This window comes from Carlito syrichta, unplaced genomic scaffold (genome assembly GCF_000164805.1).
Source record: "Carlito syrichta isolate Samal-C Ts95f unplaced genomic scaffold, Tarsius_syrichta-2.0.1 Scaffold305638, whole genome shotgun sequence".
NCBI classification, from domain to species: Eukaryota; Metazoa; Chordata; class Mammalia; order Primates; family Tarsiidae; genus Carlito; species Carlito syrichta.
Window position 1 is genome coordinate 193,860 of NW_007249734.1, and position 26,418 is coordinate 220,277.

Below are 26,418 nucleotides of genomic sequence, written 5' to 3' on the forward strand. Positions count from 1 at the left end.
AAAAAAAAAAGTAAGAGATGGTTTCTGAAAGTGTGGCATAGGGGAAAAAAAGGCCAAGGGTGTGGTTGTACAATTTTTTGCTGAAACCTTTGAAAGATCAAAAGATTAGAATATTAGGTCCTGACACATTAAAATTGTGCCTCCTAGATCTTCTCAAATGAGAGGGCTTCTATGAATCTTGCCCTCAGTCAACTCAACAGAAGCCAAAGACAGACAAGAGGTTGTCTCAAAAAGCTTTGCAGATGTGGTCTCAGTCTAATAGAGAACATCTCTGGATCATCCACAAGAGACTCACAAAGTTTTTGAGAAAATTGTATCAGCAGAAATACTGCCAACTTGAACTGAAAGAAACTGAGAGACTACAAAGTGAAAGGAGACTGTTAGACACCAGAATTCCACTTGCAAAAAACAGGCTGATAAAACTACTCAGTGTCAAACATATATTACCATTCAAAAAGGACAAGTAACTCAGAAGGCAGAACCAGAGGGTAGAACAAAGGGCCTCTGGATAAGAGTCCACCCTGTTTAATGCCTGGTGAGACTCTAAGCCGAAACTGTGAGTTAATAAATGTGCATTGTTTCAAGCCATTAGCTTTTTTATTTGTTATCTAGCAATAGAAATCTAGTACAGATATTTAAAGTAAATCCACTTGGAGTCTATCATGCTCAGTGATTTATCACAGAAACAAAGAACAGAGTTCCATATGTTGTCACTCATAAGATGATCTTGAACAATTATAATGCTATAAGAAAGTGATTGGCAGTAATGGGAAACTGTTGTGGGGAGTGAATTGGCAGTTGAGGGAAACTGCTAGGGGAGGGAGGGGCATACTTCATTAACAGGGGTACCTGCATGATCAATGTTTGTATACCTAACCCTGAATTGTACCCCACATCTTTACAATAAAAATTTTTTTTAAAAAAGTAAATCCACTAGAAGATTTTAAGGAAGTTAGTTCATAGAATTTAGAAGAGAAAACGAAGTAGCTCCTTGAGATTTTTATATGTACACACTCCTAAGCTGTTTGCAAAATGCTTATTCTGAAAATAGTCTTTTTTAATGCTATATTCTCTAGATGGTTTATATTAAGTTACAAATGCAAATATTCCTGGATTCAGGAATGTACCAGTTATTTTCTGCCTCAAATCCATCTCAACGTGCACTTAGGGAAGTGGATTTAGAGCCATAATTGTACATAGCACATTGTGGAATTTTCCATTTCTTAGTTTTCTTGCATAACTATTATATCATTCACTAAATTACTCTGTATAGAAATTCCATATAGCAGGCCGGGCTTGGTGGCTCAGCCTGTAATCCCGCACTTTGGGAAGCCGAGGTGAGTGGATTGCCTGGCCCGCGGGTTCGAGACCCACCTGGGCAACTTGGCAAGACCTCATCTCTACAATAAAATCAAAAAATTAGCCGGGCGTGTTAGCACGCGCCTGTAGTTCCAGCCACTTGGAAGGCTGAGGCAGAAGGATCGCCAGAGCCCAGCAGGTCGAGGATGCAGTGGTCGGGAGCAGCCACTGCACTCCAGTCTGGGTGACAGAGTGAGACTTCAACTCAAAAAAAAAGAAGGAAAGAAAAAGAAATTCCATATAGCAACCTGAACCTTCAGTATCACTTGAGAGAAATAAGTGCGTTTGGGAAAATTGGGTTTTCCCAGTCTTGTCCTTCATCACATCAAAACATAATTAAGTCTCCAAATGGAGGCAAATGCTTATGTTTAAGTTTTTTAAACATTATCTGGGATTAGAGTGAGGGGTTAGGAGAATGACCAAGTTAACATTCCAGAACACGAATCTTTTGAATCAACTTGAAACATTTTGTTTTCTCTAAAAGCCACAAAAAAACAAAAGGTATAGGAAAATAGGAGACAGAATTGAACAGCATTCTAAGAGTTCCCTAAAATACTGGAGAAAGATAAGTGATAGGCCAAAGTAGGAAGACTAAAACTCTCTTAGAAAAAAATGTATTCTCCCAATTTTTTTTTTTTTTGAGTCAGAGTCTCACTCTGTTGCCCAGGTTGGAGTGCAGTGGCACGCTCACGGCCACTGCAGCCTTGACCTGCTGGGCTCAGATGATCCTTCTGCCTCAACCTTCCAAGGAACTGGAACTACAAGTGCGCGCTACCACATCCAGCTAATGGTCACTACTTTTTAAAAATGAATACTGTTTTTTTGAGTAAGGAAACTAATGATTTTGTGTTCTCACTTTAAGAGATACTGCATTGGTCAGGGTTCAACTGCAGAGAACAAGTCCTCATTAGCTTCTTTGGTAAGAAAGAGGTTTACTAGACTGTATTAAATGACATATAATAAATGATTTATTAGAATATTTGTGATGGCCGAAAAACAACCATTAGTTTGAGTTTCTAGATATGACTTCTAAAGCCCTATCAGAGAGCTGGCTTCTAAAGGACCTGCTGTTGCTGCCATCATTAGGATGTATCACCACCCTGTACCTTTGCTACAATTCACAGCATCATAACCGATGCCTAAAACCCCAGTCTCAACCCATGTGACTTAATCTAGCATACCTAACTGGTGGAAGCTAAATCATATCTGGAACCCTAGCAGCAAGAGCATGCAGGAAATATATTTTTTAAGCTTTCCCGGAAGGAATATTAGAAAAAGGTTGGCACCGTTGTTGGACCACCCACAGTATTTCCCATGAGGACCTAATGATTTAAATTAGGAAGGTCTAGGAAACCATTTCATTTAGGAAGCCCAAATTCTTCATTTTTGGAGGTAGTAATACAAATATCAGAAACTTGAAGGATGATATTTTTTTCCTTGAATCTTCCTAATTTCAGATTTCATTACATTTTAAAATGACAGTTTTCACTTTTTTCAGTGTAAGTTCTCTATTGGTTGATTAATATTAAGTTAAATGAAGAAAAAATCAGATTATTTTTCATTGGCATTTCTTTTAAGCTTACATAAAATTTGCTTTATCATATTATCATGGGTATACAAAGTCTTCTTGTCATTTCTAACTTGTAGTAAGAGTTCACTTATATTGCCTGAGACAACGGCTTGGTATCATGTTTGTATAAAATATTGTTGTCCTGAGATGAGAGTCCTACTTACAGGCATATTTTGGCCTTGAGTCTCCTCTTTATCTGAACTGACTTCAAAAACACTAATGTCAAAAATAACATCAGCTAACAATGGACTTACAGGAATGATAGTAGTTTTAGTAACTGAGTCAACCTTAGGCCAAGTGCCATTTGCTGGCTCAAGTCATATGTTAGGGTATTATTTTCTGTGACTTACACCCAGATCATTGGGGCTAAGATATAGGCAGTCACAAAGAAGACTAAACATCACTAGTGGTGAGCAGTCTCTTCCCTGCTGTAACAGTAGGTATATTATAAAGTGTATGATGACGAGTTGACAGTGACCAAATTAGCATAGCTGCCAGTTGAGAGCACTGGACACTGGACAGCTTTGAATATTGTTCATTAATGAAAACTGGTGGAATTAACCACTTCTTATTCTAATGTTTATTTAAATTTGTGTGACTGCCAAATTAAGTTGAAGTTATAGCTGCTTAATAACAATAACAAATTACTAATCTAAGCAAACTACTAATCTATACTAGTAGACTAAGGGCTAAAAGAAAAGCAAAAGTGAGTTCAAAACAATTGGGGGAGGAGAGTGAATTTTTTAAAACCTTTCCCTCTCAAGTGCAACTGATCTTATTTTCTTTGGTCTTCTCTTTCTTTTTGCCTGTTTTTCTTTTTCAAAGTGAAATATATCTGCCTGGTTGTTTTTTCTCTCACTATTCATTTCTTATGATTACTTATTGCCCTGGAAAGTAGCAATTGTAATTTGGAGAAGGTCACTACTCTGTGTGTATGCTTTTAAATTGACAGCAATAGGATTATGAAGAAAGACGACTAGAACTAAGGTGATCATTTATCTCAGTTTGCTTGGTGCCTTCCTGGTCTATGCCTATTAAGAGCATCTCTTTTCATTCTCCAAACCATCCTGGTTTGGATAATAAATTACATCATCACCCTAGTTATAACCAAGAGGAGTTAAAGGATGGTATTAAAAAAGTGTAGAGACTTTCTCTAAAAATATTGACAAATAGTTGACATTTTGGTAGAACCTGGTTAAATAAGTCTCTTACTCTTAACCACAAGGACAGAATTACCTTTCTTAACCTGGGTCTCTGTGCACCCTTCAGAACTATGTTATTATCTTTTAGGGATTTTTTTCAAGTATTTAAGTAATTGTTCTGGTGTATATGCATGAAAATTGAACCACCCAATATTCTTGTAGATTTATAATAAATGAGAGGATATTTTCAATCCTGTAATTTAATAAAAATAATCCTAATGAGAATTCTTATTTGAAATTGTATTTCAGAAATGTAAATGGAGATTTAATCAAATGTATTCACCATGGATTTTAAAACAATAAAAGTAATTTTATTTTATAAGAATACTATTGTTGCTAATAATTTTGATCAAGAAAAAATGTTTGAAAAATGAAATATTTGGAATGCTAAGCAAACAATAAAAATTAATAGCTTCTTTTATAGATACTTTAATATCTTACCCACTTATAATTTCAGGATTTTTGTGTGTTTCAGTGTTTATTATAGTTTTTAAAAACATTTCTTTCCTCAAACTAGGTTTTCACTTCCATTGATAGCAAGTAATTTATTTTATCATAATTGAAAGCAATATTAATATCTTGGGATAATTTAATTGAATCCTTGAGAAGTTATTTCCTTTGTCTTCCTTTCCAACAGTAACTTTTTATGGTGGGTTGAATAAATAAAGCTCACTGCAAAAGCTTAGGTTTTAGAGTCCCCAAGCAGGTTTTAACAGACAGTATTCCCATATGACAATTCACAATATTCACTTAATATGTACTCAATATAAGGTTGTAGAGATTTTTGAGAAGCCATTAGGACCTGATATCAATTTTAAAAGGACACAATGGAGTAAAGTATACAATGATTAGAGTTGCCAACAACCTTCTGTAAGCAGTTTAGATATACAGCTTTCAATTAGAGCTCACATACTTCAATTTAATTTTTTTTACCCTGTTAATAATTAACATAATGCAACAACTCCATCTGGACCATGAAACAATAGAACATAATTCCAAAGGAGTTTTTATAGTACATTCTTTCCTGTAAAAAATACTGTCTATAAATCTGTCAGTATACTTTTCTTCAGTGTTCTTCTTCCTGATACTAAGTATTGGCACTTTTCCACTGTGGAATTTTCTGTGGGGTTCTTTACCACGAAGATGACATGGAGTTAATCACAATATCATATTTTCATTCTCAGTTTTTTGATGAGGTGTACTTATTGCTGAAGGAAAGTGTTCTAGGACAAAAGTAGAGCCCACGTTATGATTGTTACAATGGGATTGTATGTTTTATTCATTCAGCTAATTAAGATTATTAAATTACGGTATCCACTGATCTATTTATGAGTTGTATAAATGACAATTACGTTATTTAAAGACACTATTTTTTTTCCAGCTAGACATTATGCTTGCCTGTATGAATAACCAAAGGAAGAGAGTGTAGAAAGTTATTAACTGCATGACTGCTGAGTTAGCAACATGTTTCTGGGAGACAATGTCAAGGGGAGAAAGAGAAGTAGAGAGAGAGAGAAAGAGAGAGAGATTGCCATTCTTGAGCTTTGTCTCACTTTTAAAGGAATTCATGACTATTTATTTTTCATATATGGAGTATGTAGTATGTGCAGGTTTCAGGGGTTTAACTTTTGAAAAGATATTGTTCCTGCCCAATTTACAATCGCAAGATACCTAATCATATTACTACTAACACCACTACATTTTCTCATTAGGGAGTATAGGGCATGCTTTGAGCCTGTTTTCCACTGAGGAAAAAGAATATTAGCTGTTACTTGAGGTCACTGGAGCAGAAGGAACTGTGGGATCCAGTGATCTTATGGAATGAACCCTGGGGGGAGACTTGAGATCCAACCCACAGTTCTGATGATTGCGATGTTCTACCTGAGCCTCAGTTTATCTATAAATGAGGATAACCCACACATTCCGTCACGTCTAATTTATGAGGGAGAAGAGAATCTGTGTGAACCTTTAAGGAGATCCATATTTTAGCAGTAAGTGGGCAGAGCAAAGCATAAGCCAAGCCGAGAAAGAAGGCCCAGGGCTTTAGTCTACACCCTAAAGCCCCACCAGGTGCTGAGGTCACCATTTGGGTAGAACAGTCTTGAGATGCTTTTAAATTAACCCTGCTTTGAAGCATTTAAGTTAAAGTTGCATTAGCAGAAAGCAGCTTTCTAGGGATTAATATTATGTAAAATCTTTTTAGAAAAGCTGTGTTGGCCAGGTCAACCCCTTGCCTCCCACTGAGGTCTCTCTGCTTGGGAATCATATCCCTTGAAGCCTTTTAATTGCTGTCCATATTTTACTAGTCAATAAAGGATGTATTCTACTCCAAGTAAAATATTCTAATACAAATAGTCCCATTTTTCCTTAATCCAAGAATCACTGGAAAGCTAAAAAAAAAATTTCATTTTGAAACCACACTATACAAATAATATAGAAAGGACTGAGGGAACATTTTAATTGTGTGGAATGAACAGGAATTATCCAATAAAAAGAAATTTTAAAAATAGCAGAAAAGAATTTCCTGGGATTACAAAAAAATGTTCTAAAGATTTGAAGAAATTATATTTATATGTATACATGTATATATGTGTGTGAGTGTGTGTGTGTAGAGTGTGTGTGTGTGTTTCTTGGAGAGAATGAGCAACTCTGGGATTAAGATATTTTATCTAGCCGAGTGGGACACAGTGGGACAGTTTCACAACCTGCTTGTATTCGGTGGCTCAGCCTGTAATCCCGCACCTTGGGAGGCTGAGGTGAGTGGATTGCCTAAGCCCGAGGGTTCGAGACCCACCTGGGCAACTTGGTGAGACCTCATCTCTACAATAAATCAAAAAAATTAGCTGGGCGTGGTAGCGCACACCTGTAGTTCCAGATACTTCGAAGGCTGAAGCGGAAGGATCACTGGAGCCCAGCAAGTCGAGGCTGCAGTGGCTGGGAGTGGCCACTGCACTCCAGTCTGGGCGACAGAGTGAGACTCCAACTCAAAAAAAAAAAAAAAAGATATTTTATCTTTGCAATAAGTAGTGGATAATTAAGAAATCTCTAAGGTCTCATTAAATCTTAGCTTTCTAGGTCTGTTGCTACCATCAGTTATCATAAGTAAATGTGGATCAGGTAAAACATTTATTTAAAGGGGAAGCTGAAATAATGAAACAATACTTATGCAGTATTAAACATGTAAAATTATCAGAAGGGGAGCAGAAAGGAAATTTAAAGTGGAGAAATAAAACCACAAATTTTTTTAATACTACAACATTTTGGATGGCAAAATAATGGTAACAACCATCACAGTTGAAAGTACCAGGTGCCAGGAATTGGACTAAACTCTTATGTATGCATTGTTTTATGTAATCGCATGAAACAAATTCTATTATAATTCTCCACTTACAAATGAGAGCTCTGAGACACAAGGAGGTGCACTCGCTTGCCTAAGACCTCCAAAGTTGTGGAACATGAGTTCAAATCCCAGTGGTCTGGCTCTAGGTCTGTGCCCTCCTCACTCAAGCCTGATAGACCTGCAAGATGGGAATTGCTGCTGTAGATCGTGGTTTCCCCTTTAGGGGGTGGCAGCAGAGAGGCTAGGTAACTTCTCCAAGGTTACACACAAACCCCCTACACAATAGTTGTGACATTAACCTATTTTTAACATGTACTTTCTTCTCTACTGTGCTAAATTTCCCCCATTACAATTTCTGTCTTTGTGCTGACTGTTTAATGAATACTGAACTGGATATCTGACTATAATTAGATCTGCCTCACAAAAGAAAAATTAGCAGAACAACAGTAGGTTTCAGACTAGTGATAAGTGTTCGCATCACAACAACATCCTCTCTTCAGTAGCTTTCCTTAAAATGTACACAGTGGGACAGTTTCACAACCTACTTGTATTCCAGTAACTAAGTTGTTGGTGTCTCAATGACATTCTTCTTTTAATCATGGAGCTAGTGAGATAGAGTGAGGCTTGATTAATTATCTCTAAGTCCTGGAACCCTCTAGTAAGACATTCACATATCAGGTTCAGCGTTAATGAGTATATACAAATAAAAAACAGGAATGTAATCTAGACTTTTACTGGAATGGAAGTAAGCCATCATTTCTCTCCCCATCTCTGGGGTACAGGAAAAGGCTGTGGATTAAAGAATTGCTTAAACACTTCCCATCTAGCCCACTTTAGAAATAGACTCATGTTCTCCCTTTCCCCAGCCTTATTTTATTCTCTTCTTTAGTGTTCTCCTTTCCCTATGGAATATGTGAATGTGGGCAACCCTACCTAGTTGGGATGTGATAGAAGAATGGACAGGAAGCTGGATCATTTGTCCCCTGGCTCTCTGCTGATACAGGCAGAAATTGAGCCGGTTAGGCCAGAGTCTCCTATTCATTTCTTGTATGCCATTGAGCAGCTAAAGACTAATGATGATTTTTACTCCCTCCTGGCATTAAGTCTGAGAGTCAAACTGACAAGTAACAACAACAAAAAAAAATTGACATGCCTTCCTTAATTCTTCCCGAGGTGCTTAGGCATGATTATTATTTAATGCTTCTTTGTCACTGTAAATATATGGGATACCAGTCAACATATGAAATTGTCTCAGATAGTAGAAGTTGGCCTGAAAACTAAAACTAAAATGTTAAAAAATACCAGAGAGTCTAGAGCTGTGGGGTCTGGTGGGAGCAGGTTTCTGAAATTCTAAGATGCAGACAAGTGCAGAGCTCTCTCCATGGTGCTAGGCAGGGGTTTGAAAGAGTTCCTGTCATTCCATGACATTTTCCTTCTGTGTGTATAGCTCTAAAGCTCAGCTCTAATGTATCATCACATTTTCCTTTTCAAATTCACCACCACTGATGATTCAAAACAGCATCCATGTACACAAAAGATAGTGCATTGTTAACATTTGAAGATGGAAAAGAAAAGTCTTCAGTCCCTAGGCAGGCTGACCTCAGGGCTGTCAAGGAAATTATGCCAGCCCAGAGGCTCACTGTGGTGTGGTGTGGTGTGGTGTGTGATGAACGAGTGGTTCTCATGGCCTCAGGCTCCTTCTCAGGAGAGAGAGATTGAGTTGGAAAATGATTTTAGCAATCATGGTGGGTAAGTGTGACAGAGCTCAAATGCCACCCCCAACCTCCCTGCTTGTGTGAGGAATAGCAGGACTGGGTCTTAACTTGTAGAATGTCCAAATGAAAAAAATAAACTTCTCCATTTATTCCCCCTCTTTAAGATATAAATTTACCCAAGCAGAGTTGTATCTCTTGATATCAGAAGTGTTGCTGGTCCAGAAAAAAGGGAACTTTTTAATGGAGGTCAGAAACTGACATTGACAAAATAGCACTCAGTTTATCACCTTACCTCAGTATGCCAAGCACCACCAACTCCAGGAGCCATCAATTCTAAGTGCCATCAACTCCCAACGGAATACGAAAGACCACTGTCTCTTTTGAGAGACTCGAAACATGGAGAAAATTTGTTTTATTTCATAGATTTAAGAATGGACTTTTTTAATGGAAGAAATTGAATTTGAATATTCATAGTACCCTTGATCCTCTTATGAGCAGAAGACTTGAAAGAAGCCTGGGCTTGGAAGGAATTTTTTTAATGTTTTCATTTTCCTGTGCTTTGGGGGGTGATGTTAAGTTCTGCTATCTGTAGGAGATGTGCATTTTAAACTTTTTACTTATAAGCTTCAGCTCTTTAGAAGCTTTTTTGTTGTCGTTTATGTTACCTAAACAATAGAAATTGGCTTCCATCTCACATAGTCTCTGCATTATTAAAATGCAGCTTGTTGTACAAAGCCTTAATGGGCTCTTTAGGGCCTTTACATATTAATGCTATATACTAAGAACTATTAAAACATCCCAAATAAAACAGATCCACCAGTTAAGTGCTCTATTTTACTTACGATCATGAAGAAAAGGACAAGCTAGTTATCTTTGTGGTCATTTAAGAAGATTGCCACCTAATACAAAGATACAATGTCCTTATATAAAACAACGTAGTCACGTAATTTCAGGAAAGTCATAGAGTTTATTGCTGTCTCTTTTTGCTTCTTATCTTTTAAAAAGCCAAATAAGCAAACCAAAACAACTTAACCTATTATTGATTATTTAGCGTGAAATACTTAAGAGTAAACTCTTAATCTGAGACAAGCTTTTTCGTCTGCCAGTACAAATGTGGTAACATATTGGTTTGTCTTCGGCTGGTATGTACATAGAAATTTTGAACTCCTCTAAAAATACCTTAGAAATGCTAATTGGTAAGGTCAGCCAGATAGATGGAAGGGGGTGGGGAGTAGGGAGGAAGATGAGACTAAAATCAAATAATACATCTTTTAAATGATCTAGCCAACTTTTTCTCACAACCAAAAAATGAGTAATAGTTCTTCATCAAATATTTACTTAAATATTTGATATTAAAACTTTATTGAACCAATTTGGCAACCTACAGAGCTAAGCCGTGAGTGCCCTTCTTTTAAGCTGATAGGGTGGCTGCCCAGTAAAACACTAAGAGACCTGGCTTAGAAGTCGGACAACAGCTACAACTTCTGTTCTTCCCTCATCACTTATTAGATGAGTGACCTTGGGAAGGTCTTTTAACTTCTCTGGACATTGTTTCCTCATTAGTAATAATAGAGGCTTGGGCTAGATTCATTCAACAGATTTTACTAGACTAAGCAGCCCCTATCTTCAAAGAGCTAGGAGTTTAATAGACAAGACATCTATAAAAACTAATGCATGCAAAAAATGGTTTTGAGACCATTACGGAAGTTTGTGTAGGTTCACAGGGGCCACCAAGAGAAAAAAGGTCAGTCCTATTTGGATTAGGGTAAGGGAAAGAAAAGTGGCAAAGACTTTACACAGAAGATGCTTAAATTGACTTTGAATGGCACTGTCCAGATGAACAGGGGATAGAAAGTATAAGAGCACCGACCTGTAAGAGTGAGTTAATATGAAGCCCCAGGACCTAATAGTGGTGCTTTATGGTTGGAATGTTAGCATAAGATGAAATATGCAAGGAATAGCCAGAACAAATAGAAAAGGCCTTATATGACATAAGCGTTCTATTATAGATTTTGTGAGACACCGTGACAGAGTTCTCAATAGAGTTTGTGAACTATACATATATGTATTCTAGAAAGTATGGCAAAGGCTTAGCAAGGTCAAAGGTTAAAGGCAAGGAAACCAGTTAGCAGGCTATTGCAGAAACACATGGAAGAGATGATGAAAGTGACAGCAGTAACTGTGGAGTAGAAGGAAAAGAACGATAAGACATGAGGAAAGCAATTCCTCTAAAATCACTGAATAAATGAGGGGAAAGGAAAGTCTCCAACATCCTTTCAGCTTTCATTTCCTGTGAATCAGTTATTCCAACGCTGCTAGATCACATATTGGTACATGTCAATTCAAGGCAGGATTTTCATAAACAAACTTAATGGAAATATATTTTAAAGCATGATAAAATAGCATATAGTTTTGAATTCTTGTTTTTAAACTATTGGAATCATTCTCTTTTTTGAAAGGGAGTGCTATAATATTAGTGCAGAATGAGTCAGGTAGTAAAGTTAATCCTGTATTCAGAAGACATACCATAGACAAGTCAGTGGGTACTGTAAAGTCACCCTGAATCATATGAGGTACTGTGAAAATACTAAACCAATCAACTTGTGCTTACATTCAGAAATCCCATGAGGTAGGTTAATATAAATACTCAGGAGACTAAAAGTCAGAAACATGAGCACCCTGGAAGCCATATCCACAACTAACTTGAAGTCAAAATTCATGCTCATTTTTTTGTTTTACTCTGATACATTTGTTACTTACCCTACTGTGATCACTGTCTTTATATAATTCCAATATGTTTTACCAAATTTCTTGAGAGTTACTCTCCTTGATCCCATCACATTCACTCCAGCCCACTGTACACTAGCTGCCACCCAGAATACACCAATGAAGTGGCTCTGGCACAGGCCACCAATGTCTTCCTAATTTCCAGTGTCAGTGGATATGTCACTCCTCATCTTACTTGACCTTTATGCTGTGTTATGAAACTCTTCTCATTTGCCCTCCATGACATCAGGATTGTCCTGATTTTCCCTCACCTCTGTCCACTTACTCATTGTCAGGCCCATGGGCTCCTCTTTCAAGTACTACACTGTCCCTGGGTCGTTTCAGTCACACATATGGCTTCTATATATAGATGATGTTCATTCTTCTGGCCTGAGTCATGCCCTTATGTTTCAGAAACAAAAATCTGTTGGACATATACACATGGTTGTCCCTCAGGCAACTTGAATTCAACATATCCAAAACTGATCTTCTTCTCCAAAGCTTGTCCTTTTGTGATCAAAATCTCCTATCTTGTCATGACTAGACCTTTTCAATCCTATGTAGAGGTATATAGCTTTTCCTACTTCCCTCTTATAGATACTTCCCCACTCCAAGTATGCTAAACCACCTTTAATCCTCCAGATGTGTGATACTCATATACACTCAGACTGCACGTGTTCAGAGGCTTTCTTAATACACATATAAAACAATGGAATATGATGTAGCCATAAAGGACAAATATATGGACTTTGTAGAAAATTGGATGAATTTGGAGTCTATCATACTCAATGATTTATCACAGAAACAAAGAACTGGGTTCCATATGTTCTCACTCATAAGGTGACCTTGAACAATTATAATGCTATAAGAAAGCAATTGGCCGTAGTGGAAAACTGTCAGGGGAGGGGGGGTGGGACTAGCAGTTGAGGGAAACTGCTAGGGGAGAGGGCATACTTCATCAACAAGGGTACCTGCATGATCAATGTTTGTGTACCTAACCCTGAATTGTACCCCACATCTTTATAATAAATAAATAAATTTTAAAATAAAATAAATAAAAATTAAAAAATAAAACAGATATATATACATACAATTTTTTACTTCATCTGACTGAATTGTACTGAACTTTCAGGCCTCTATGAAGGAGTTCCTCCTCCAGAAAATTTTTCTGCCCCTAAACTCATGTTGTTCAATGCCTATTTTTTTTATAGTACCTTATATTCTATTGCAGCAGTTCTCAGTGGGGATGGAGGGACAGGATGGTTGAGGAGATAGGTAGTAGGAGGATGCTTTTGTCCCAAGAGGCCACTTGACAATGTCTGGAGATATATTTGGTTGTAACAAGGGGTTGGGGTTCTACTGGCATCTTGTGGGTAGAGGCCAAGGTGCTACTTACATCCCCGCAATATTCTATAATGCCTAACAACACAGAATTATTCAATTCAAAATGGCATTATTGCTGAGGTTTAGAAACTCTGCTTTATTGTAGTTGCCTATTTATTTTTCTGTCTCGCCTACTAGACAGTAAGCTTTTGGAGAACAGGGACTGTTTCTTATTCAACATTGTGTACACAAGAAGTAGCATGTTGCTTGGCATATGGCAAGTGCTCAGTAGATATGAATGTATAAATAGAGTGGATAAATTGATTGATAGTTTGAATGGTTTGCCACTCTAATCCAAAGAGAAAAACTATAGTTAAGTTATATGTGGACTGAGAGCAATAAGTCCTAACATTTTACTCTTGAATTACTCCTGATGCCAGTTCTACTGTTTGAGGTACTGATCATGGAGAGAAGTAAAAGGTTTCAAACTGTGGGTGCGTGTTTTTATTTTATTTTCTATTTAAATGTATATTAATTATTCAGTTATATTTCTGTATTACTTGTTGAGTGAGGTATAGAGAACTTGTTTGTACCCTTTGTTAGTAACCAACATTGGTCTGAGTACCTTATATCCTTTGTTAGTAACTAACATTGGTCTGAGTACCTTATACGCTTTGTTAGTAACCAACATTGGTCTGAGTACCTATTGTATGCAAAACATTTTAGCATGCTGTCATGGGTGAACAAAGTTTGGTTTAAACGCTGGCTTAGTTTCAAAACTGAGATGTATAAACCTGAGCAAGAGTCTAAGCCTCACTAATCTTTAATTTTTTTCAACTATAAAATGTTTTGATGATTATTTAATGAAACATATAAAATACTTGATATATATTAGATCATCAGTAAATGTTATTTCTCTCTGCCTCTTATTCAAACTACATTGCATTTGACTCAGAAGCAGAGTCCTGACAATAATGACTTAAATAGACAGTTTATTTTTCTCCTACATAAAAGAAGTCTGGAGGTCTGAAATACAGAAGTGGTTTGACAGACCCACAAAGTCATTAAGGAATCCAGGCTGTTTTTAGCTTAACACTTTACCATGCCTAAAATGCGGCCCTGACACTCAAAATGCCTGTCACCTCTTCTGTGCACCAAGCAGCAGACTGTAGGGCAAAGTGAAGTAGGTGATGCCCTCTCTCTTTGAAGGAACCTTCCAAAAAGCATTTCTGCTACAGTAAGTATGCTCTTGAGCAAATTTCTTAAGACCTAGCATCTTAGATTATAAAGGACCAGAATATTATAGCATTTAAAGAATTCATGTTACCATTCTATCCCTTATGTTATTTTATGGCCTTAAAGTTTGTGTGTGTGTTGCCAAGTAAATTTACCATATTTTAATACAGAGTAATATAAATGGAGGTCATTATTTCTGACATTCAAAAATTATTTTATTTTCAAAATTGCCATTACTCACTAATGAGGCCTAAAAACGTTGGTAACCTAATAGCAATGAGCACACCTAATGCCCAGATCTGAGTTTCTACATACCACTATCTAATAAAATAAACCAGGTATACTTGAAGATCCAAGTTAACATCACCAGTGATAAGTCATATTGCTCTCATCTATCCCTTTAGTATCATGTGATGAAAAGGGCACTTTACCTCTGTGATATTCTTTTCCAAAACCCATAACTCCAATCTAATCATGAGAAAAACATTCAAAACCCAAATTGAGGAACATTTACAAAATACCTGACCAGTACTCCTCAAATTTTTCAAGGTTATGATAAAAAAATAAACAATTGAGAAATTGACACAGAGTAGAGGCAACTAAAGGGAGCCTGAGCCTGATAAACAGAGAAAGAGAAATAGTGCAGAAAAAGTAGTGAAATATAAAGGAATTTAGTTGATGGAAATGTACCAATATTCGTTTTCTTTTTAATTTAACCATTCTACAATGTATGCATATATCAAAATATTATAATGTACACCATAAATATATGCATTTTGATTTTCAATTAAAAAACAATACTGGTTTCCTAATATTGACAAATGTACCATGGTAGCATAAGATATTAACATTAGAAGAAACAAGGTAAAGAGTATATAAGAACTGTCTGTATTGCCTTTGTAATTTTTCTATAAATTTAAAATTATTCCAAATTATAAAGTTTATTTTCAAAATACAATTTACTGTACACACTGAAAATGTGTTATATTAATCTGTGCAGGGTATTATCTACAGCAGATATATTTGTGTATAATCTCCCTGTGTGAGCTTTTGTCTAGTTTGTTCCTTGCTGTATCCTCAGGGCCTAAAGGTATACTTAAGTATAATACTAGGAAAGAAAATGCACACAAAAAATTCTCTGATCTGTGTCTGAGTTATTGTGATTTTTCAGTGTATTATTCTGTAAATTGTTAGAGCATCCTGACTAGACCTCCATTTCGTGGTCCAGGAGAATCAGCATACTTTTTCTGCATAATTTTCCTGATGGAATATTTTTATGAGATAGAGGTCCTGGATGAGTTGATAATCAACTGCCAAGCTCTTTATTGGAAAAATAAGGGTTTATAATCCAAGGAAATGGAAGTCTTTTAATAATCCTATGAGATTAGAAATCACGGATTAGAAGAGCTGCACAGTTCTGATTTTCTATAATTTAGTGATTTCCTCTTCTATTAGTATAAAAATGATCTAATGGGAAAGGTATTTGATTAAAATCCAACCCTCACTGTGTACTTGCTATGTGATTACGAAGAAGTTTTTTAATCTCTCGAAGCCTAAATTTGCTAGTAGAACTAACATAGGCTGAGAGTGGTGACTTTGCCTGTAATTCCAGCACTTTGGGAGGCTGAGGTTGGAGGATCACTAGAGCCCAGGAGTTCGAGACCAGCCTGGACAACATTGCAAGTCTTTGTCTCCATTTTTTAAGTGACATGATGATACCTCACATGGTATATGTACCTCTATTAATGAAAATACAGGGTGGATTACTGTAACAAGAACTCAATAGTACCGTGGCTCCCACAAAACAGAGGCTTGTTTCTGTCTCATCTAACATTCCAGAAATGAAATGAATGGTATGACAGCTTATTGGGAGCCCAGACTACTGCATCTTGTTGCTTAGACACTTTTGGTGGGTGGTCTACCACTTCCATATTCTAGGCTAGAGGAAGGAAGAAATCTAAAGGAAGTATATATTGCATTCTAAGGGCATGACCTGGAAGTTATTACTTCCAGTCTTATCCTATTGGCCGGAACCTAGTCATGTGAGTCCCAGCTAGCTGCAAAGGAAACTGGGAAATGTTTTCTTTAGCAGGGAAACAATTTGCTGAGCTCATACTTTCTGTATAATGGAGACTGGCGAGACAACTAGCAGTGTTTGCCGTAATCACCATAAATTCCATGTAGTGCTCCACATGGAATAAATGCTCAGCAACCAGCATTCTCCGTACATCATCTGGAAGATAATTAGTGTGAAAGGTGTAGGTAAGTATAAACATTTTACTAACTATAGCTTTTTAAAACTCAAAATTAAGGATAGACTTTCTTAGGAAGCTATGTTTACATATGAAAACTTGCTTGTCCTTTTGTAAATTAAAACACAAGTTCCCCCTCCCCCAAAATAAGTGTATCCATCCTAAGGAAAACATGCTGCAGAAGTAATTTTTTTTAAGAGTACATTTTCATATATAACAACTTCATCTAGTTTTCCTTCAGCTCAAGAACTGATAGATTTATTTAGAAAGAACTATGGTGAAAAAGGAAAGATACAAAGTAGACCATGTTACTGATTTTTAATGTAGAAATTCTTTGGTTGCTCGGTTGTAAATTCTATAATCAGGATTTTGCGGCTATCTACTCTTCACATGGATTTAGTTTCAAGCTTTTAGCAATAATCTATATTTACATATGTGAGACTGCACCTTTACTAACCCATTTTTATTTTTCTTCATTTAATTTGTCTTCCTAAAGACATTTACAGTAACCTGCTGACCTTGGACAGTTTCATTCCAAGGAAAGAAGTTTATACTGAGCCTCATTCATGCTAACCCTGCCTAGGACATTCTTAAATTCCATGAGCCACAACCCCAGGTTGTCAGCCACTCATGTGATTTGTCAGACCACACTGTTACCCAACTGGCAGTTGGACAGGGCTTAGTTGGCCCTCTTCTTTGGGTGACATTGGCAACATGAGGGATGAACATGATACTGGTTATATTAGTTTGCTTGGGCTGCCATAACAACATACCATCAACTTGCTTAACAGAAATTTCTCACAGTTCTGAACACTGAAAAGCCCAAGACCAAGGATTCAGCCAATTCAGTTTCTGGTGAGGGCTATTTTTCTGGCTTGTAGATGGTCCCTTTCTCACTGTACCCTCAGATATTGGAAAGAACTGGTGTCTTTCTCTTCTTATAAGAGAACTAGCCCTATTGTATTAGAATTCTGCCTTTATGACCTCATTTAACCTCTGTCACCTCCTCACATGCCCTGTCTCCAAATACAGTCGCATTGTGGTGAGGGCTTTATAATATGAATTCTGGAGGACACAGATACTTGGTCTGTAACACTGGTCTTTCTTTCATGTATCATGACACCCACAAAGGATGAGTATTTTTGCCCTGTGCCACCCTGGGCAACCTGCCTAAAATTTCCTTTAGTAGAAGAAAAGATTGCTCCAGTGGCCTCCTAAATTCTCTTTTTCTGATGACATCTCTGGTTTAATGTCAGTGTTTGACCCTACAGAATACCTTGGGAGTTATAAAATGTTAAGATATTAAAATGTAATAAAATGATATTTGTAGAGCACACTACAGTTTTTGCTTACATTATCCCTTGAATCCTCATGGTAACTGGGTGAGAATGATTGGAATGTTGCATTGGCTCTATTTTATATACTAGAAAATTGAAGTTTGGAGAAGTTCAGTAATTTCCCTAAGGCCTCAGGACTAATGGTTGATTGACACAAAGACTCCTTTCTAGGTCTGCAAATTTCTAAAATACATTAGACCAAATATAAGGTGAACTTGGCTCCGGAGTTACTGAAGTTTGGTTTCAATCCAAGTTCTGTCACTTATTAACAGTAAGTGGGCAAGTTATTTAACTCACGAAAATTACTTAATCTTCTCTGTGACATACAAATAATAGAGTCCACCTCATAGAGTTCAAATGAAAATTAAATTATATAATGCCTCGAAATCACTTAGCAAAGTACCTGGTACACAGAAAATTGTTCAAATTTGTTGGTTATTATTTTTAAGCACATATAAACCCTATTTCTTTTCATTTACTTTGATATTGAATTTATGAATTTTAATGATCTTTAGAATAGTTATCATTCAAATTATGTAAGCTACTGATTGACCTTGAAACACTTTACAAGTTTATAAGTGTTATAAAATAATTTATAATATGATTTTATTGAGATAATAGTATTTTACGTCAACATCTGTCTCTGTGTGTATATTTATTTACTTATTTATGTATATATTTATTCATGCCTGGTCAAGCAACAGATTAAAGCAGCTAACAATTAGCAGATATTTTAAGCTGCTACCAGTTATACTTTAAGAAAGCCAACAGGATTTTTTTAGTTATCTAGCTTCGGTTTGAGGTCATTTAGTTCTCATTAATAAAAGAAACTGAGTTTGGGAATTTTATTTTTCATTTCACACCAGTAAGCCAGTAACACTCAATATATGCTAATAACTATGATCAAAGAAACATTAATGAAGTAAAGATTTAGCTGCTTGAAATTTGGTATACTGAAAAGCCAAATTAATAGATTTGCTATTTTTCTCCACATTAGCCAAGATTTAATCTTCATCAAAATACATACTTTTCCATTAGTCTGATTCTATACACCCAGTAAAAGAGGTGATACTCATATAGGCTTATTTCAGCCATAATGATTGGGAAGTATTCTCCTAATGTGCCCAGATTTGTCAGGTAATTTAGTCTGTATGTCAGGGCATACTAATAACACATATTTTAATTTGTTTGGGACATCAGTTTTGATTCTCATATGGACTAGATTATTAGGGAATTTCATGCATTCCCGGATTTAATATGCCTGTGTGTTTGTGACGTACAAATCAGGGAATGTCCCTACTCAGATAATTAGTTCTAGTTAAATTTTCATGTAGGAGGTCAAATAAGCTTTTCTCAGAAGAAACTACACCAAACCAAAAGTTAACACACTTGATGCAAAGTTTATTAGCAATGTAAATGTCATTACCTGTGATTTGTGATCAGCTAAACAAACTGTGAAGGGCCAGTGTGATTTTCAGGCTTCAGGAACAGAATCTAATGACTTAGAAAGGCAAAACAGCTGCTTCCCACTGGGCATGGGAAGCTATTCAATTTTGACCATCTTCATTGGAAATTAATACTAATGACTTGAGTTAATCCAAAATAGTCCTCAGTATCTGCCCAGAGCAACAATTAATATGTTTATGTGTAAGATGGATTGTAACATACAATTGCTTTCTTTCTATGCCTTTTAGTCTCAGAGTGGCATACATGGACAGACACCACACACATCCTCTTTGATCTGGGAGGGCAAAATGAATATACCTACTGCCTCAGTTTGTTTTTGTGTATAATTGTAGTTTTAAGGCATGACTTAACTTGCGGTATGTACTCAGAAAGCAAAGTTACTCATTACCTTGTACATAGTTCACTTGTTGCCCTTGTTTGATTTCATTTTGTCAACTAGCTTCTTAAGAGCAAGGACCCTGTCTTACTCAGGATGAACACAGGGTCTGGCTCATAGTAAATGTTTAATAAATATTTGAATAAATATGTACATAGCATTTGTATATACATAGAATTAGAGTTTCTGAATGGAAGTCTAAGTTACTTAAATGTGCAACACACATATGTTGCAGGAGTTTTGGACTCCACTATTAGCTTAAACCAGCAACCTTGGGTTCTTGTCCACGACCAAGAAGATTAAGGAATGCAGACACCAAAAGGATGAGTGAAAGAAGGAGTTTATTAAGCAACAAAGCTCTCTAGGAAGAAAGAGGGGGCTCCAAATGGGTTCATCCAGTATTTGGAGTTTTTTTGTGGTTTTTATCTTATCTCTTCTGGGGCGTTTCTCTCATTTACATCTCATCTACCCCTTACTTCCTGAGACCCCATCCTTATTGCGCATGGGGGTCCTTTACCAAAGTTACTCCATAAGTACCACAGAAAAGCCTGCTGGAGGGTGTAAAACTGTAATGCAAATGATATGTTAATGATATTATAATGAACCCAAGGTCAAGCTAGGACATCTAGTTAAGCTACTGAGCCTGTGTTTAAGCAGTAAAAAGTCCCTTTTAGCAAAACATCCTGGGTTGAAAGGATGTCCTTACCCATACTAGCCACATTCCAACCAACAATTATATGACAGGTGCGGTACAGGGGGCGTTTCCTTGGGTGTTAAGTCTTCTTGAGACCCTCGCCCTCTGTCAGCCTAACCAGCTTCTATCTCCTCTCTCAGTTACAGGACGAATCTGTCTATCTAGGCATCTATCTATCTGTGGATGCACGCACAAACATACACATACATTCCACATTCAGAGTGCTGTCACTAGTTAAGGGAAGTAATTAATGTCTAAGGTGTCTAGCCAACAGTAATAGCATATAATTATGTAATTAAATAATGAGTAATTGCTGAAACAGGGGAAAAACTATTTTAAAATGTATTGATTGCTTGATGTGAAAATAGATATATGTTAGCTTAAAAATATTGTGAGAGTTATATATTCAGCCTAAGAAAGCTTACAGAAATGCAAGCACATTGACATTTACTCATAGCTACCATTTTTAAATTTTTTAAAATAAAGATAGTATAAACCACTAAACAATATTTTATTCATTATTTTCCTTACTGTGGCTACAACTAGTATTCAGCTTAAAATACTGACACATAATTATTCAAACTTTTGTAAAAAGCAATTATAGTTTTTTTCCTGATAAGAATAAGTCATGCAATTTATAAGTTTTTAATGAACCCTTAAATTAACCTGATATTTTTTTTCTAAGATTAGTAATTATAAAAGAGCACAGGTCCAATTGTCACATTTTCTACTAGAAATATCCTGGCATGCACAGGCAATGTTTCTATTTAAAGTAGTGCTGTTGCTATATAATTAGAGAATTACAATAATAGGTCTTACAGATGGAAAGGAACTATATTTATGTATATTTTTCATCATATGTTATTAGAGAAACCTTATCTTTCACTGTGAGATTTATATATCTGGTATATAATCAACTTTATATCATCTATTCTAATTTAGAACTAGAAGTAACTTAGAATGGAAAAAAAGTATTTCAAGATCTCATCTTGGGTAGTAGTTTTGGCTTATTCCCATTAATCTTGGTCTTAAAAAGACAAGATCTCTTCATCTCATGTGGGCCCGGGGTAGCCTACTTACTGGCTCATAGAATGTTCTAAAGTATCCTATTGGCACGTTTTTAGGCTTTCTTCATGTTATAAATATCAATTTGTAGATAAGGATTACTTTCTACTGCCTCAGTATATTTTCATATTCCATTGATTTGTAGATAAGGACTGCTTTTCTTTTCTACTGCCTTGATATATTTTCATATCCCATCTTCTGGGTTCTTATATTCTGTATGAGAAAATCATAAAGCCATCTATTAAGAGATTTTCTTCAAACCTTCTTCTCTAGCAAAAGGGCTTTAACAAAAAAAATCACAGCACAGTTCATTAACATCTTGATCAGGCAGGCAAACATAACAGTACAATAGAAGTTACTGGAACAAGATAACAAGTTGGACTTACCCTGTGCTTGTTGAACTGCCTGAATTTTTAAAGCCTATGGTGGATATGGCATTAGAGCTGGTATCTAAACACCTTTGCTCTCTTCCCTGAATTATGACTCTGTACTATCAGTATCTCTTTGCCATCAATTTTCTCTGAAATCATTATAGAATATATTAAATTTATGAATCATCTTCAGGTTTGGTGGTTATTTAATAAATGTCTAGAACTGGGTGTATATAAAATATCCTCTTATATAAAGATCCTTACAATAGAATGTAGTCAGTATGATGATATGGAACATAGGTATTATAGGAGCACAGTGAAGAAATACTTAATCCAGCCTTAGTGGGCCAAAAAGTCACTTCTTTTCTTAAAGATGTATAGAAATAGGCTGATGGAAGTGTGGGGAGAGAGCCAAGGACCCACAGGAGAAAACCACAGAGGTGCGAAGCAGCAGAAAGTAATTGTAAAACTGTAAACAGATGTGTATTGCTGACCCAGTGTTTGAGACAGGGATGGTGAGATAGGAAGCTCAGATAATAGTCAGGGGTCTCATCACGGAGGACCACATAGTAATGTGGAAATGATATGATGAAGGTGAAGTTCCTTGGGCATGGATACCCTGAGTGTCATGTTGACGCTCCATTCCCAACTTCATGCATATATCTGCTCATGGGTCAGAGCCCTCAGCAAATAAGTGTTGAATAGATGAATTGAAAAAAAAGATTTTTAAGTGTAAGAGTGATGTGATTCACCTTTGATTTTAGATACATTGCTCTGACAGCAGCATGGGAGGTCTAAGAAGAATAAAGCTGGAGACCAGTCATGATGGAAAAAGATGAGGGTCTGAACCAGGGCAGAAGTGAGTCATAGGGATGGATCTGAGACATATTGGAGGGTTAGACATCTAAGCCCTGGTGACTGTGCGCCTGTGAGAAGAAAAAGTGAGGGAGGAGGCAAGTGTTACAGTAGAGCTGCCATCATTTAACTTAAAGAATACAAGGAAAAGTGTTGTCTAAGGGAAGATACAAGTCAAAGTTTTACACACATACAATTTAGATTTGTTTCAATTTTTACTTTTAAAAATGAATCCATGAAGAAATTCCAATGGATTTTTAATAAAAATTTTTTAAAACTTCAAACATTTTAAGAATCCGTGGGCATTATACCAGCACTAGGTCAAGAATAGAAACTAAAAACCTGTGCACCTCCCCTTAGAAATAAATCTTTAAAGTTTTAATGACACCAAAACATTTGGGCAAAACTAATTACCACTTATTATTTACACAGAAGTTTTGGTAGGGAGAGAAATATGTTAATCTTTTCCAACATTTTGCTTTTTTTTTTTTAAATTCTTCCCTGGGTCGGGCTGTCTGCAGTGAAGGGTGCAGAATCAGCTACCACAGGGAGCCTCACCCCTGGACAAGTGGCCTTTGAAAGCTTCTTCACTCTTCCCAGGAAAGGAGCAATGCTCGAAAGCCAAGGAGAATTCCAAATAAGCAGCATTTCTACTTCTGTTTCTCAATCTGGCTTTAACATTTGGTGAGGGACAAAACAAATGCAACAACAAAGGGTCATCCTTCATTCGAACTTGAAGTTCAAATAATGTTAAATTTAATTTGTAATCAGATCCTTATATTGTTTTTAAAAAGTCTAATTCTGAGACACAAGATTTAGAAGAAATCTTAAAATTTTCTTACTTTTTTGGCACTTGCTCTCTTTCTCTTCTAGATATATGTTTTTATTATCACAGGATATTCTTTAGGGTGAATAATTTCATTCCATCACATTTCAGAGTAAAATCTCTCAGCTCAAATAAGTTTGGGTTTAGGCATGCTTCTTGAGCATTGGTTGGCAATACCCAGCAGGCGTCTGGATATACAGGTCTGAGGCCTGGGGCAGAGACCTGGGCTCTGAGAAGCAGTAGAGAAACAGTACCCTGAGAGGCAGGGAGACTATGCAGTGGGGGTAGCGGGTCACAAGCAAAAGTCCCATGCAGATACCTGAGTAACAACAACATACACAGAACCAGAAGAAGAGGGAAAGTTCTCAAAGAGAGCAACTTGACCAGAAAGCCCAGAGAGGGGCCTGAAGGAAGAAATATCCTAGAAGGCCCCGCTAAAGAGAAGTTCCAGAAGGAAGGAAGGAGACAGCAAGTGAAGCAAAGAGCTCCCATCCTCAGCTAAAACCTTTCCTCCCTATCATTCTTCCATCTGTCCCTAATCTTCTGAGCCATAAGCGTAACTAATCATTGTATCCATATTTATAAATGCTCACGATTTATGCCATATGAAGAATATAATTTCCTCTATGTATAAGCATAACTTTAAATTAGCTTCCTTAATATTGCTTCCATCTAGTTTGTTTATAGGCTTTGTGGCTTTTAATGGTCTTTTCCTGTAAGCAACTACAATTAATTTGACTATAATGCCAGTGTTTCAATATTCATTATTTTAGTGGTTATCCAGCATATTCTACCATTATTTACTCAGGGATAGTTTTTAGCCCACTCTGTTTCTTATTCAAGATGAAACCGATAAAAATCTTGCTCAGAGCCAAACAGAAATTGTTTAGATTCTATTTCCATGAACTTTCTACTTGGTTTTTTGCGCTAAGATGACGCCTAACAATTTTAAGAAGGAGAAGCAGAAAAGTTCATTTAATTGTACAGAGTTCATTTATTGTTCAGAGCAAGGACAATGCTGCCTGTCTGATTTGTATCATTTTTTAAATCTGTATTCTCTCCTCAGAAAGGTGCAGCTCTGTTATGTCCTGAATAGACTGTGGTTTCGCTGTATTTGCCTCACTGTGAAATGCAGTTTGTTTGCAGGATTCAAACTCCTTAATCCAAGCATGAGTAGTACTTTTAATAAAGTACTTTCATTTTGTTAATTTTTTATTTGCCCTCTTCTCATGATAAAGATTTTGTTATGGATCTTAAATGAGAATACAATAAAGGAATGATTTTAAAAATCATTCCTTTTGGTTCACAGGGATACAGTTCTGTATAGGGAGAAAGCAAGATGGAGCTAATAATAATGCTATGCTTTTTAACAAGCAAATATCAGAGCTCATTATAAACCTTATTTTCTATGGCATTTTAGTGAGTTTGTTTTTATTCTGTTTCTCATATTTATGAAGAAACTGAAACATAAAAAATAAAGACTTTTATTCAAAGCCACATAGGTATTAGATCTGAGTAACCTTGGCATTGCTGACACACAACTTGTCTTTTTTCTCTGAGCTCATTTAAAATATTAATGAAGCCCTTGAAAGCTTTCTCATCTGTTTTTCGTTTTTCCCTTACATCATATTGATTTTTATTTTTTTAACTTCAAAAATTCACACAGTACAATTGTTTAAAAGTTCAAAAGTAACTTTTAAAAATTTAGCTTTTAACCTAACTTTTTTATTTTTAAAAAGACCTAACTGTATTGTATATGATATAACAAATAATGTAAACAAATATCCGTCAACGTTTGAGCAAAATGCTAGATTTTACTTTTGCAAAGTTTGCTTTCAAGAAGAACTGAATCCATCATTTAGTTTGTTTGTTTGTTTGTTTTAATTTTTAATTTTAAAGATGTGAAGTACGATTCAGAGTTAGGTATACAAATGTTCATTATGTGGGTACCCTTGTTGATGAGGTGTGCCCCCCAACACCCCTGGCAGTTTCCCTCAACTGCCAATCCCCCCCCCAGCAGTTTCCCACTACTGCCAATCCCTTTCTTATAGTATTATGATCATTGTTCAAGGTCCGCTTATGAGTGAAAACATATGGTACTCTGTTCTTTCTTTCTGTGATAGATCATTGAGTAGATAGACTCTAAATCCATCCAAGTTGCTGCAAAGTCCATATGTTTGTCCCTCTTTATGATGTATAATATCCCATTGTGTATATGTACCACATTTTTTTTTTGTATCCAGTCCAGTTTCGATGGGCAGCACAGTTGGTTCCATGTTTTTGCTATTGTGTGAATAGTGCTGCAGAAAACATGTGGGTGCAGGTATCTTTTTTGTAGAATGAGTTCCTCCGGGTATATTCTCAATAGGGGGATTGCTGGGTCATATGGAAGGTCAATTTCTAGTTCTTTCAGAAATCGCCACACTGTTTTCCAAAGAGGTTGCACTACTTTGCATTCCCACCAGCAGTGTAGAAGCATTTCTTTTTCTCTGCATCCTTACCAGTATCTGTTGTTGTTTGATTTATTAATGATGGCTATTGTTACTGGAGTTAGGTGGTATCTCAGTATGGTTTTGATTTGCATTTTTCTGATGATTAGTGAGACTGAGCACTTTTTCATGTGTCTGTTGACTGCCTGTATATCTTCTTTTGAGAAGTGCCTAT

At 36.3% G+C, this 26,418-nt stretch overlaps 1 protein-coding gene across 9 annotated transcripts in view; it reads left to right on the forward strand.

The window, feature by feature from the left end:
• ZNF385B (zinc finger protein 385B) overlaps positions 1-26,418 on the forward strand; it is a 320,784-nt gene that overhangs the window by 166,231 nt on the left and 128,135 nt on the right. The window contains exon 1 of one of the 9 annotated variants that reach the window (XM_021714370.1): positions 16,634-16,773. The exons of the other annotated variants lie outside the window; for them this stretch is intronic. Coding sequence (XP_021570045.1) covers positions 16,713-16,773 — 61 coding nt within the window. The 5' untranslated portion in view covers positions 16,634-16,712. Of the gene's footprint in view, positions 1-16,633; positions 16,774-26,418 lie in introns of those variants that run through there. 9 annotated transcript variants of the gene reach the window in all.